The 15,512-nt window shown below is 39.6% G+C and overlaps 1 protein-coding gene across 6 annotated transcripts; it reads right to left on the reverse strand.

Moving 5' to 3' along the window:
- Positions 1-242: 242 nt before the first annotated feature.
- clasrp (CLK4-associating serine/arginine rich protein) lies at positions 243-13,457 on the reverse strand. 6 transcript variants are annotated; one of them, XR_014535475.1, is made up of 21 exons: positions 13,293-13,457; positions 11,878-12,017; positions 11,487-11,584; positions 10,576-10,677; positions 10,356-10,435; positions 10,175-10,259; positions 9,934-10,073; positions 9,085-9,181; positions 8,743-8,821; positions 8,537-8,610; positions 8,399-8,440; positions 8,135-8,317; positions 6,957-7,247; positions 6,366-6,539; positions 5,964-6,007; positions 4,976-5,036; positions 4,014-4,072; positions 1,940-1,986; positions 1,144-1,232; positions 961-985; positions 243-870 (listed from the first exon to the last, which is right to left on the reverse strand). XR_014535475.1 is itself a non-coding variant. In XM_083552989.1 (21 exons), exons 2-21 carry the CDS (start codon positions 11,974-11,976, stop codon positions 828-830), a joined length of 1,908 nt encoding a protein of 635 aa, XP_083409115.1. In that variant the 5' UTR covers positions 11,977-12,017; positions 13,293-13,457; the 3' UTR covers positions 243-827. The 6 variants fall into 6 exon arrangements, 4 of the variants coding, with proteins under 4 accessions (XP_083409115.1, XP_083409116.1, XP_083409118.1 ...); XR_014535476.1 differs by having other exon boundaries at positions 11,878-12,020; XM_083552989.1 differs by having other exon boundaries at positions 5,968-6,007.
- Positions 13,458-15,512: the final 2,055 nt, after the last annotated feature.

Consider the following 15,512-nt stretch of genomic DNA (forward strand, 5'->3'; position numbering starts at 1 on the left):
CACACATTTACATCTTATAAAACACTTTTCGGAGACGATCAAAAAGATCAACAGTGCCTTCTAAAGAGATCGTGGCCCTCGGTTGAGTTTAAGGCATTGTTTTGAACGCTGAACTGCGCCACCTGGCGCTGAGCCTTTGTATAAAGAGCAAGTAGTCCTTCTCTAACTCGTGCAGAAAGAAAGCATACAAGTGTATTTTAATGTTATAGATGCATTTATAAAACAATGACAGTATTCAAATGTATTTGTAATACTTTGGAAGCATTTTATTTGAGCAGTTCATTTCTGAGCATATTGCAGTCGATTTTGGGTAAAACAACATGGATGGCAGACTGGTATTTACAGCTTGAGAGTGAAATTTTTTCCCACCACAGCTCTGAAGTGGTCATGAATTGTCATGTGAATACATTATGTACAACGTTGGGTCTGGGTCTTTCATGCCTTCAAGACAATTGATTTCTGTGATGGGAAAAGTCAGTCGGAGATACAAAATGAGGACACATACTGGAAATAATTAATCCTATATACAGCTAACCTCTCTGCAAAAGCAGTTTACATTCATACATAGACTTTTCCTGCTTTAGAAGAATATTAATGCATCTCTGTACCTCTGGATGCACTAAAACATAAGATGAGGGAGGAAAAAGTTTCTGTTGAAATCAGACATTCATTTATACCACAGGGCAGTCTGACCTTTAAACAGGGTGCAAATCAGGAGCCAAATTACCCCCAACTACCTTTCGGTTTTCTTTTCAAACATGTGCCTTAAATAGTCTGCCTGTTTTTCTTCCTAAATCCACTGTCTTCTATCAGTGATAGGCTCGTGTTTAGTACCGATGGTGTGGGCTCCGTGACCTTGAACGCGACCTCCTGAAGATAAAAAAAAATAAAAGATTACTTACAGCTAATAAAACTAAATTAATTCTACAATGTACATTTGCAGAGCATTGTTTCTCCTACCTTCTGTATGAGCCATAATCCCTACCTGTATAGATGAAAGATTTAGGATTAGAAACAAAAGATTTATCTTTGTAAATATATCCTGGATATTTATTATCAAGACATAATGTAACAGAGTCATTCAGTGGCATTCAGGTTATTCTACAAATAAATTCACAGTTAGAAATGTGTGGAATTACTCACTGTATTTGGAACTGGGTGAGGGCGAGCGACTCTGGCGGCCGTATTGCCGCTCCCACTCATCTCTTTCTTTCTCTCGTCGCTCTCTTTCCCTATGATGCAAATTGCTTATTAAACCATTATATGCAACTTGAAAAATGAAGAGACATCCAAACTCATGTTAACACTAGCAACATGACCATTTTCCGCATACAAATGTGGCACAAAGCCGCAATTTCACTGAAGCACTTGAACTGAGATTTTCTCAATCCCCTGCAAAATAACTGACATTATATGGTGGGGAAAAAAAATGAAAAATAAATAAATCATTGCCTCAATTGATTCCTCAGCCCAGTCCTATAGCATGTGGTCTGATGTGTCTTCAGTTCCCTACTCAATTTTAGTTCCTACCTGCAGTTAGTTCCCTATATTATTGAACATGCAAAAATAGAAGAAAAACCTATAACTATAGGAGAACCATTGGTCCTCATACTGTTATTTATGACTTCTCATTACATGTGTATAGAGACATTATAAACGAAAGCAAAGATTGAAAGGAAGTCGCAGAGATTAATTTTTTTTTTACACATACATTCTGGCACATGTATATAACTAGTTAGAATGCTTTTCTAGTCGCTATGCAACATGAAAATCAAACAACCAGTTTTCACACCAATCAGTGTGTGAAATATTTTAAGTTTGACTAGCCATAAAGGCTATATAAACTGTGCTCATACACAGCCAGAAAACATACAAAAGACATGGGGGTTCTCACTTGGTAGTGTGAACACAGGATTACACATTAACAAAGACATCTTACTTCATGCGAATTTTGCGTGCCATAGCTCTCAGCACTCCTTCTCGTTCCTAAACAGAGATAAAATAAATCAGTGTGTGCTCATATTATACATACTAATATCTATCCATCTCTCTCTCTCTCTCTCTCTCTCTCTCTCTCTCTCTCTCTCTCTCATATATATAAAAATACAAATTCACGGTTTGTTGTGTACCTCGGTTTATTTAACGGTTCAGCTCAATTTCGGTATGGTTAGGGAAAAGAAATACAAAACAATTGCTTGTCATTTTTTATTAACGCAAACTATTATTAATATTTGTGATCATTAACAATTTTAAAATAAATTTTTTTTTTTTTTTTTATAAAATGCCTACTTGGCTAAAATATAAAAATATTTTCTTATACTTTATACAAATTTTATATATCTAATTAATGCAATACACTATTATATTAATCAAATTGACTAATCGATTAAATTGACACAAATTAAATTGATTAAATAAAAGTTAGCATGAGTTAACTTGTGATTAATCTGACCTTAATCGCACATTTTGATCTGTTCTGAATGCACCTAAATGAATACTTTAAGTTTTGAATTAATCAATATATGGAAAAATCTGGATGCTTTGTGCAAATGTATGTTTATTATTAGTGAAAGCAGACTCAACATAGAGCATGAAGACAAAATATTATTGCAAATGTTGTTTATCGTTTATGTTTTTTTAAAATAAATTATGTAAATCATCAGGACACCAAACGGAACTTTTGCTATGTTTCCACACGGACAGTTTTAATTGGCGGATGTGTGCATTATGGCACATGTGGTCCCTGTTGTGAGACTTGGCAGCTTAGTAAAACAAAAACTTTTTTCCCCCCCTTCTTTATATGAGTGAAGAAAGAACATTGTGAATAAATGTGTTGCGTTCAAGGCTTTAATTTAAGCTTTTTTTATATTTGTTTATTATTAATTTTTTTTTATAAAAATGGTCAAACAGAAATAAGAGCTGCGTTGATTAAATGTGGAATGGGCTATAAGACAATAAGATTGTGGCTTTGGCTGTATGTTTTAGGGTTATTGTCATGCTGGAAGACCCATCCATGACCCATCTTCAGTGTTCTCATCCAAGATTCTACAGTGCATAGCCCCGTTCATGTGGTGAAGTCTTCCTGTACCCTTAGCAGAGTAACAGCTCCAAAGTGTTCTTGGGGTCATATTCAGCATTTCTCTGCTTCCAAGCATAGTCGAGTCGAGGCCAAAGAGCTTAAATTTGGTCTCATCTGACCACATCACTTTCTCCCAAGCCTTCTCTGAACCATTCAGGTGTTCATTGACAAACTTCAGACAGCCTGTTCATGTGCATTCTCAAGCAGAGAGACCTTGGTGTGTTAATGGTTTTCTTGGTGACTGTGGTTCCAGCTTCCCTTAGATCATTAACAAGCTCCTCCTGTGTAATTCTGGGCTGATCCCTTAACTTTCTCAGAATCTTCCTTACCCCATGAGGTGAGATTTTGCATGGAGCTCCAGAGCAATTGACTTATCTTGTATTTCTTCCATTTTTGAATTATCATGGCAACAGAGGTCTATTTCTCATTAACCTTCTTGCTGATTGTCTTGTAGCCCATTCCAGCCTTGTGCAGGTGTACAATCCTGTCCATGACGTCCTTTGACAGCTCTTTGGTCTTGCCCATGGTGGGGGAGAGGTTGATTCTGTGACTGGTGTCTTTTATACACACAATGAGTTGATATTAGGAATTCTTTTTTTTAATTATTATTATTATTTTTTTTTTTTTAAAGGTACAGGACCAATTTGGGTGTGTGGGGTCAGAATTCTTGCTGGTTGGTAGGGGATCAAACACTTGTTTCACTCTATCAAATACAAATTCATTTATATACAATAGTATTTTTTCAGGATTTATTTTTATTTTCATTCTCTTTCTGTTAAAATAAACCTACCATATGATAGATTGTTCATTTCTTTGTAAGGGGGTAAATTCAGCAGGGGATCAAATTATTGTGTGTGTGTGTATATGTATGTAATGTGTGATATATAAAAAAATTCGGTTCTCCGATAAGATCTATTATAAACCAGGTACTCACCTGCCGCTTGTGCTCCTGCTGCTGAATTTTGACCTGTGCTGCCCTCTTATCCGCCTTGGCTGCAGTTACAAACACAGTAAAAGTAAGTTTGATTCATTCAACATGTACTACTACAAAGTCTTTAGTATTAGAAATGTGGTATGTGGTAATGACACACACCCCCTGCATACCAAATCCTCCAAATGTAAACAGAGATTATAATTACTCTGTGGCACAAAAACCTGAACATGCAATGCTCTTGAAAGGTAGCGAGTTGCATTGTTGTGCAATGGAGTGGTGAGGCCCAAAAGTGATAGAGGCTTGTAAACTTGTAAAGTTTAACACTGTGCAGAATGCATGCCTAAAATCACTTGCTTACCTCAAACCGCACTGAATGAGCTAAGCATACATGCCTACGTGGTTTCTGACACTGTATGCCATTATATCCAAATTTAGAAGGCAAAGGATGTTGCAACCATCGATTGTAGAATTACTTTCTATTTAAGCACATACATAATCACTCCACACTAGCGTCAGACTCTGGTTGGAAAGATTTGTATAAAATACACTTTAAATGATTTTTATTGGTTTTCTTTTGCCAATTTACGTTAGCCAAGCAACCTAATGGAAACGTGCAAACACGTGAAACCACACACAGACAGTAACCGGAGAGCAGGATCAAACTGGGGTCCCTGGGGCTGTGAGGCAGCCATGTAACCTGTTGTCTCTACTTGCCACAGACAGACAGACAGACAGACATAATACCAGCTTGTAGTAGCTGATTCTGAACACCACATATATCTTGGGTGGATATCAGGAGCAAGAAGAAAAAAACTCAAGCGTTTATATGGCACAAAAAATGTTTTTTTTAATGCATGGACACTTAGAATCATAAGTGGTAAAGTTCTAAATCTGGATTTTGAAAATTGGCATCATCATTATATAAAGTGTAATGTGCTGAAGGAAAACAGTGCTGGACTCACATTGCTTGTTGAGAGCCTTCTGCATGCGCAGCTTCAGCTTCTCTTGGGGGGTCATCTTGGGCTGTAAGGGACATGCTGTTATTAGAACATGATGCCAGAGGACATCTTTGGAAACGCAAGAGGATTGTAATACTACAGCAGAGCTTACATAAGGGCACAGATATTTAGAAAATAGCCTCGAACTGTACGTGTTTTTCTCCAAATGTTTTTTTTTTAAACAATAGCAAATAGGGGGGGAAGAGTGTCTCTATATAACACTGCAACACATGTAAAATATCAGTACAACAGCAATGGTCTTCTTCTTGCCCCTGGTATTTTCAGAGTGCGGGTGTGTATGGGAGTGGCCGGTTTTGCAGTTCTTTATTTTACTTAAGCAGGCAACAACAAAACATCTTTATCTTTTCATTCAATTTAACTGCGAGACGTCAGAAAAGAGGATAATGTGAACGTGTGCATAAATGCAGGAAAGTAAGAGTAGTGTTGCACTGCCTGTCCCAGCATGCCCCACTGCTGAGGCCAAAGCACCTGGGATCTCTCATACAATTCTAACAAAACACCACATTTTAAACAAAGTCAGAACACACACACACACACACACACACACACACACACACACACACACACACACACACACACACACACACACACACACAGTCTTTTTGTTTCATATTAAGATTCATGCATCTCACACACTCGCTCTTACACATTATACACAATGAAGGTTAAGACAGGTTCAGAAATAGGTGCCCTTGAAAAGACCACTGTGTTCTGGAAACGGAGGGCACTGTGGTCGCCTGGCGCACTGGCAGAGTTGATCACCATGGAGACAGCTAATCTAATGACATTTCAAATGAGATCGGGAGCTCTCTGAGGAGCCGGCATTGAATGAGGTGGGTTGGGCGCCTCACAACTGATTGACAACTGTATCAGCCTGTCAGGAGTGAGGGAGGCGTCTTTAGCAACAAAACGAGCCATATTAAATTCTTACTGACTTTGGCAGCTCCCGTCTCTTTACCACCCGGAGTTTCAGGCCTGAAAAACAGAACGAGAGAGAAAGAGTGTGAGAGAGAGAGCTATGCTTATATATATTTCAAAGACCACTAATCCAAAACTAATCCTTACACTCCCCGAGTTACGATGAGTTACAATGACACCATAGTAACATGAAGATATCGAGTTAAGACATTGCAGGAAAATTGTAATATTGAAGAAAAAGAAATTCGGATCACTATTGTCATTTTAAGATAAACAAAAATCCTAAATCAAACCATAGTAACTCAGAGACTACCTGCTTTCAGTTTATTAATTTTTAAACAAGCAGTGAATATACCATTCAATTCTACAGTAAAGTGATTTCAGTATGCTGTGGCTGCACTACAGACATACTCACTTTCTCAGTTTGTCAGGTACAGCAGTGGCGGTGGGCTGGGCAGAGCGAGACGAAGGGGAGGGGCTACTACTAGCAGGAAGTGAGCGAGATGGGCTCCGGCTGCTGCTGGCACCTCTCCTGTACCCAGAACTCCGACCACCACGGCGACCGCGGTCACCTGAGCGAGACCGGGACCTGCAAAAGGGACACATGACTGTATGATGAGGAACATCTCCGGTGGGGGTCACTAGGAAGTGACCTTATTTTGCTGACACGGTTAAAAGAGGCAGCCAAAATCCTCCCTGGGAAATCAAGTTACAGCTTCCTGTGGTGAACATGTCTAGTGCTCAAATGGATTTCAGAGATATACAAGGCAGACCAATAAGAATAACCTGATCATCACTAAGCATGGTTGCACAAGCAGTTATGTAAACAGTATTGTACAATCAGATTGAAAACATTACAGGGAATTTATCTGCATAAAGTGGGTATTCAAACCTCCCCCCCAACATGCAATATGAAAACAGATAGTAAATAATGGACACTGGATTTATTGACAAGCTACACTATGATTAATTGCATACCTTGTATGCAACCCCCCCAACCACCCACCTGGTTCTTCTGCGTGATGTGTAGTGCCTTCCTCTATCTCTGTCCCTGTCTGTGGAGCGAGAGCGTGTCCTCTCATAGCGTCTCCTAGAACTGCTTCCTCGCCCTCCGTGTTGCCATGACCGAGAGTCCGAGCGGTGGCGGGAGGGTGAGCGGGATCGCGAACGGCGACCATCTCGGTCACGTCCTCCGCGGGCACGTCGACCACGCCGGGAGCGCGAAGACGAACGAGATGAGCGGTGTGAGGTAGAACGTGAGGAGGATGATGAGCGGCTGGAAGAAGAGCGTCTCCTTCTGGACAGACATAAAAACAGCAACATTCAAAGTTATTATAAGCTTTAATGCCAAAAAAGCCCAAAAACACAGTGTGTCATGGTGCAGGCTATAAACTGGATATCAACTGGAAGCATATTATATAAAGTGGAAGTGTTGTGGTTTACCATCTTCCTTCCTTCCTTCCTTCCTTCCATCCTTCTATGATGATTTTGACTTAATGCGGCAATTAAAAGTAAATTACATATGCACAGTATAGTCAAAAGTATGCGGACACTCGCTCAATCAACCCATATGTGCTCATTCCACATTTATTTACCCTTCACTCTTCTAATAACCGTCACTCTTCTGGGAACGCTTTCCACTAGATTTTGAAGTAGGGCTGTGAGGATTTGCCCATTTACTAAGATAAGGCACTAATGTCGGACAAAGGCAGCATTTTATCTTTTCAGTTCATCGGTGCTCTGTAGGGTCAGGATTCTGTTCAACCATTCAAATTCTTCCACTCAAACAGCGCTATTGTCATGCAGAAACATGGCTCCAGTGAAAGGAAATATCTAATCTATAGCATACAAAGATATTCTAATGTGTCTACCTTGTGGCAACTTGTTAGGGAAGCTCCATATATGGGTATGGTAAGGTGGCCACATACTTTTGCCATGTAGCATTTCGTGCAATAGCCCTGAATCTCAGAAACTGCTTTGAGTGCAAATTCCTGAAACATAGTTTAGCTGCGTAAGTATGCCAAAGAGTTGACACAAAAATCCAAACCAAGTGTGTGACTTGACCTTATAAAAAATAAATAAATAAAACACACTCAAATCATATCACAGTGCAAGACAAATAGCTGACAGGAGAACACATCCAACAGAAAGCCAGGAGGAGTGCAGTAAAAGGAAGTTACCGACCGGGAGCCCCTGCTATGACCTGCAGGGTTGGAGGGAGCATGGGTTGACTGGGCGGTAGCTGGGGCTTGTGCAGCTGCAGCGCCTTCTTCGTCACTGCCCCCAAAGCTGGTGATGAATGTGATCTTATCGTTGCCTGGAGAACGTGAGCGAGAGCGGGACTCGGAACTTGACTCAGATTGGGGACTGAGAGAAGACCCAAAAAAAAAGAATTTTAAATGCAATTCAACCAACCAGGAGGGTAAATTTATACATCCTTACACTCACCGCTTGTAGGGGTCATAGGTCGGACTGTCTCGTCTGGCATAGCTGTAATTAATCGTGAGGTGTGAGTGAAGCACGGTAAAACAGGCCGCAGTGTTATAGCTTTGATGTTGATGGTGATGCAATGCTTATACTGGTTACCTGGGAGGGCTGATCTGTCTGCCTTTCATATACTTTTCTCTGAACTCTCGCCTTTGTCTGCGTGAGCGCCGGCCCTGACGACACGCACACACGTTTAGATAGCATCTGCGCAAAACATGTTGGCTACCTGCCAAAAGTACCTACATACAAAAACACCAACAGGGCCTCACAAGCCAAACTAGCAGAAGAACTGGTTTCGTTCTTACCGAGTACATTGCCTTTTCGGCCTCCAGGGCTTTGGCATGCTTTATGGCCTCCACTTCCTCCTTGTCCTTTCTCAACATCCTGCCACAAAAGCATGTCGGTTATTCGGTCTGTCACACGCACACCATCCATCTCGCTGTCATATCTCATCAATAACTCCACCAGCAGCGAACATATCAGTATTTCCCAGCTTTAACATGCCATTCAACTTTTTAAGGGTTTCTTAAGTGAATGATTTGCATCAGATGTGTTAAAAAAAAAAAAAAAAAAAAAAAAAGGTATGTGCAGGGCAAGAGATGTGACCTAAATATAGGATTTCTATAAAATGCCAACAACAAACAGACCAGACGAAGTCTCCTTCTGCCATGCCATACGGAGTGGCCATCTTGTTCACCTCCATCACCTGCTCTGGGTTTAATTCATCCACATCCACCTCGACATCTAGAGAACGAGATCATTCACACACTTCAGCGTTCCTAAATTCATGAATTCGACACGTACTGAATGTTGAGCCCACAAACATTTAGCCAAAAATAAACTGATAACTTTGTATAAGGGCACCAACAAATCAGCTATTCAGGGTGCACAAAAATCGAGCTGTGTGCATGTTTTGGGAACATGATGCATCTGCCATCAAAGCAAGTTACTGATCACAGTGTTTGCAAACATTCAAAATTGTAAACAAAGTCAACCCAAGTAATTAAGGACCAAGGTGTATGGTATGCTCCATATCTACCACACACGCACACGCACACGCACACACACACACACACACACACACACACACACACACACCCCTTTACTTTATCAAATAAAAAGGCAAAAATATGAATGTGTACCCATTAATTTAAATCAAATAAAGTTAAAAGTTTAACACCACAAAAGCCAGAGAGAGCACATGGACCCTAAGACCCTGCAGGACACCACCTATAAGGTGTAGACATGGAATTTACTCTTATTCACCTAAGAGAGGGTGGTCAGATAAGGCGTTAAGTGGTGTTAATGTTTATTTTTTTTACTATATTCAATTTTGAAATCAGTGTAAAGATATATAAACTAAAACAAAAAAGTTATGATTCAGTGCTGAGCATTCTGCTAAATCCTTCCTTTGCATAATTTAATTAAACTTGATCTTCAAAAAATATATAAGTTCAATAACAAAAAAGCCACAACAGAAAGAAAATTAGACACACCAATGTCAGGAATTACTTCATCCTCCTCAGACTCGCTGTTCTCCGAGTTCTCCTCATCCCCTTTATCTGACCGGGCATCAGATTCTGTAACTGTACTGTCCTCATACGTGTAGCCAATTTGAGCCTTTTTCTCAGCAAGCCTTAAGAATAAATTTAATAAAAATCAAAACAAGGATTTCCTTATTTAAATATGAACAACCACAAATCTACCAGTCAGCCAGCTACGCGGAGATAGACTTACTTTTTCTTTTCATCCTCGTTTGGTTTCTGCAGGCCTCCATACAGCTCGTCCACGTAGATCTGATACAAACACTGCTCCTCAGAGACTACAAGAGACAACATTACTTTACAAACACAGTTTCCACAAGACTCTAACCGTGCACAATTGTGCAAGTCTCAAGCCGACGGAAAATCTTACTCACTGTTAGCAAAGTCGTTCTGCACCAGGCCTCGGTAACGTTCATAATTGCACTTTCTTTCTTCGCTCTCCTGCTCAGGAGTCCTGCAACCCAAACACTTATATTATTATAAAAAATAAAAATAAAAATGTATTATTCAGCAAAATAATTATTTTTATTATTTTTATTTTCCATGTGTAACAATCACAAATCATTATCCCCTAGAACACAGAAATTTACTCACGTCGTGCTTATCAGAGAAGGCGTATAAGGTGGAATGTAGTCCAAGTGCGCCCTCACATCAAACCTGTCAATCATATTATTGGTGTCACCCTGCCAAGGCATCCTGAAAAGAAAATGGGATTCCCAGTATTTTATTATAATTGCTGCATATCTATGGTGTCTGCTTTAAGAAAACAATACATTTATTAGCTAAAATATACCGATCAGGCATAAGATTATGGCCACCTGACAAATATTGTGTTGCTCCCCCTTTAGCTGCCAAAACAGTTCTGACCCATCGAGCATTAACAGCATTAACTTCTTCAGCAATTTGAGCCACAGAAGCTCGTCTGTTGGATCCCCACGTGCTTTAATGAGCCTCGGCCACCCATGACCCTGTGTCCAGTTCACCACTGTTCCTTCTTTAGACCACTTTTGATAGATACTGACCACGGCAGACCGGGAACAGTTCACAAGAGCTGCCCTTTTGGAGATGCTCTGACCCAGTCGTCTAGACATCACAATTTGGTCCTTGTTAAAATCGCTCAAATCCTTACACTTGCCCATTTTTCCTGCTTCTAACACATCAAATTTGAGGACAAAATGTTCACTTGCTGCCTAATAAATCCCACCCACTAACAGGTGCCATGATGAAGAGATAATCAGTGTTATTCACTTCACCAGTCATAAAGTTATGCCTGGTTGGTGTATGCAGCTCATTAAGTATGAGGAACTAGTTAGCTTGTGAAGTGCATTATTCCAGACATTGACAGACAGACAAAAAAAAACATTTGCAGGGCTCTAACAGCACAGATGTGTAATCTTTACATCCTGAGCAAGCTGAGCCACTGGTTTGTCAAATCCTGTAACAAACACTAAAACAATGAACATAATCCAAAGTCCAGGCAAAAACTGCAGTCACAAGGAACTCACATGTTGGCTGGACTCTCTGCAGCTAGGGCTACAGCCGGATCGAGGTGGATTTTATAGGCACGGCCATGAACCTGCAGGAACTGAGCTGGATCCTTTTTCTGCAAGGAAACAAACATAGCAGGACCACAAAATGCAAAATGTCAACAGCGGCAATAAACTGCCTTTACGTTTCTCTTACAGATCACATGCTAGGCATAAGGATGGACTGAAAAACATATCAGCTGCTATAAACAAATATAACAGGTTTGATCTTGCATGATTATGCGTTGTTCAGAGTGAGAAATTAGTGGGAAACTACTGAAAAATCTAAACAGAAACACTAGTTGTATTTTCATGCACTGTATAAACATCATTAAGGGCGGCGACGAGTTAGAGCATGATCTCTGCCTACAATCTTTTCATAGTATTCCCGCCGTCGCTCCCCACGACGCTTGTAGTCCACCATCATACCGCGCAACTTGCGCTCATGTTTGCGGGCCTCCTGCCACATGACAGCTCCGCTGGGGGTCGGCGCGCGGCGGGGCACGGCTGCTGCTGGGACATAGAAAAAACATGTTACTTGACTACTCTCCACTCGATCATCTATTTATCAATTATTCTATTGATCTGAGGCCGGGTCTGACAGGTTGCATACTGCATCCTTTCTCTTTTCCTCCTTCCTGGTGGCTCCATCCTCAGCATTCTCCTACCGATGTTACCCATGTCCCTCTTCTGCACATGTTCAAACCATCTCAATCGGGCCTCAATCTCAACATCTTCAGCTCTGCTACCTCCAGCTCCACCTCCTGTCTTTTACTCAATGCCAATCTCTAAACCATACATCATCACAGGTCTCACCACAGTCCTATAAATGTTCCCTTTCACTCTCACAGATACTTTTCTTTCACAGATCACTCCTGCTATCACTCTTCTCCACCCTGCCTGCACTCTTTTCTTCACTTCTCTAACACACTCTCAATTACTTTGCACTGTTGACCCCAGGTACCTTCATCACCTCATCTCCCTGCAACTGCAGAATTTTGAATTTTTTGGATCAATAATCAAAATTCAGGTAAATTCTTGTTATTCATCTTTAGGAGCTCATGTGATTTAATGAAAAATTATCCAATTTATTTCATTCATTAAATTATCGTACAGGCTTCTAAATCTGTTATGTAGCTTTCTTCTTCTTTGTACTTATAGTCATTTGAAACCTAATATACAAATTGTGTGGGGAAAAATCAACACAACTTTAACAGCTAAATCCAGGCATGCAATAAATATTAACATCATTTTGAATGCCATTCAGCATTTTACTCTCATTAAAAAGAAAAGAAATGTAGAATGGTAAGCAGTCCTAATTTGTAACCAGTCATCTGAAATTAAACTTTTATGAAAGATGGGTTATATGATGCTAATCCTAATTCATCTAATGCACATTACATTTTACATAGTACAAAATTATTTGGCTAGCTAGTTAGCTATATAATGAACGTTTCGGCTAGTTTGGTTAGCCTGACGTTTACTCAATTCGGAAGTCATTGTTGGACCCCCTTTTTTGTCTCCCTCGCTAATTATTATATGTACGAGCAGCTAGTTAGACAATTAACACGACCAATATTAACATATATATATATATATAACCTTTTGTCCAGAGCTAATAGTTGCTAGTGCAATGGCCAGCCGCCTGCTATGCTAACTGCTTTGCTAAGCTGCAGAACCTAGCTAGTCAAGCACTCGATTATTCACAACCCTGCTGCTGAGCTTCCGCCAAATCTAACAGTTTCTTGTATGTCTTATTGTGGTGCCAGGTGAGCGTTAGGTTACCTGTTTGTTTTGTTTTACTTATAAAAAGAAATAACTGGAGTATTTCCCCCCCACAAGTGTGCAAATAGGACAGGCGCTATAGCTGAAAGTTAGGACGTCGCTTTGCCTGCGCCGTTTGCAGTGTTTGCTAGCTAACTGCTACAGTGCACACCCCTCAACAGCGCAAATGGTTCGTTCTAAACTGAATGTCGGATAAGGCACTAAGGGGCAAGTCTATTCAGCATTCATTGCTTGTTGTAGGGGTGTACAAATCTCAGTTTTGCACATATTTGTATGTTTCTATAATGTCTATCAGATGCGTCACGCGTATTTATTATAATATCTTTAAATTGATAAATAAAAAAATAACCACAGGAACACTAATTTATTACAAATGGTTAATCAATAGGCGAATAGACGCCCCCCACCACTAAAGTTCGGTAGACTCTCCCGATTCTGCATGGCTACAGGTGTACTTGGGACGATTCAGGTAAACTATACATTTCAGGAAGCAAGTGCACCACTGACCACCATACCTGTATGTGTACCTATACAACAACGTTGAAAGCACACAATTGAACACAATATCTTCTGTAGTTTTTAGATTTGTCTTTAATTAAGATGACCAAGCATGGCAGCATGTCCATTCACTCCAAAATGACATGGTGTACCAATAGTGCTAGTGCCCTTTTACATTTCATCGGCTCTTTTCATGTAATATCTCTATCAGGCATATCATTATCATCAATAAACTCAAGAGCACTTATACACTTTATGGACAAAAGTACTAAGACGCCTGACTTTGCCAGCCATATGTGGTTCTTCAACTATATGTTACCACAAAGTTGGAGACACACTATTGTATAGAATGTCTTTGAATGTCTAGCCAACCACTTTCTATTCACTTGAACTAGGAGACCCAAACCTGTTCCAGTAATACAATGTCACTGTGAAGAAAAGCACGCTCAATAAAGGGTTTGTATATGTTGCAGAGAAAGATCTTGCTTCTATAGAGACTTGACCTAAACCTTGAACTAAACACCTTTGCCATGAACTGAAGTGCCTCCACAGGCCCCATCACCAAACATCAGAGCCTGATTTCACTATTTTCTTGTAAGTGAATAAAACAAATTACCACAACCATTCCCCAAAACCCAGTGGAAAGCCTATGAAGAAGATTAGATGCAGTAATTAATCGATTAATCACATTTTCTTCACAAACTATGGCCTTATACACACGTATACCCTGTCCATAAAAGACAAGGAATACGAAAATTTTTCCATTTGGGGAGACTTTTACTTTCACTTCACTACATTTCAAAGTCAAACACCTTTTTTCTAATTAACTATATTATTGAATTCAGTCATACCTTTATTATTGTTTGAGTGGATAAAAAATTGGGCAAGCACACAACAAGCCACCAATCAGGGACGAGTGCAGCATCAGTTCAACAGCAGGCAGAACATTTTGAGAGGAAAAAATGATGGAAGTAACCTGATTCCAATTTGCCACAACAACCATGGCCTTATTTGTAAGTAGTTGAAAATAATTTTAATTTAAATAGATATCAATCAGTGTTTGCAAAATCAACATCATTCTATTAACAGATCGTTGAGCAATGAGTCTTGTGCCAAGAATTATAATAGACATAAATCATAATACTTTGGATACTTAAGTACATTTGAAGGCAAATACTCTAGTACATTTATGCAAGTAAAAGTTTAAAGGGAGCACTTTTGCTTCTACTGGAGTCATATTTTACCGAGTGTTTCTCTGCTTTAACTCAACTACATGGTTTGTTTACTTTTTCCACCACTGTCAATTGATAGGGACAACCATAGGACCCCACTGATTAGATCCTCTGGAGGTGACATTGATAGTAATATTATAGTGCTGCCTTCATCGAGTACAATACACACAATTACCTGAATTTGTGTTGCATTTTAATTATACAAACACTTGTATCTTAAAGTGAGAAGTGGCAACTTTATCATTACTAAATCAACAAGTGTTTCTGTTTCTATCTGGTTACAAACCTGATAGAAACCAAAATCAGATATCAGTTACTTCAGATGAAATCAAATGGTAAGAAGTAAACCACTAGAATGTTCAGGTTACCATGCTTAAGCTTTATTTTTTTCGTTATAGTATATCTAAGCAATTTGACATCCATGTAAGTTTTTTATTTGTTAGGAATACCTTTTATGCATTTATTTTTACATTTTATGTTTTGGAGCATC

Source organism: Silurus aristotelis (genome assembly GCF_946808225.1).
Source record: "Silurus aristotelis genome assembly, chromosome: 10".
Taxonomy (NCBI): Eukaryota; Metazoa; Chordata; class Actinopteri; order Siluriformes; family Siluridae; genus Silurus; species Silurus aristotelis.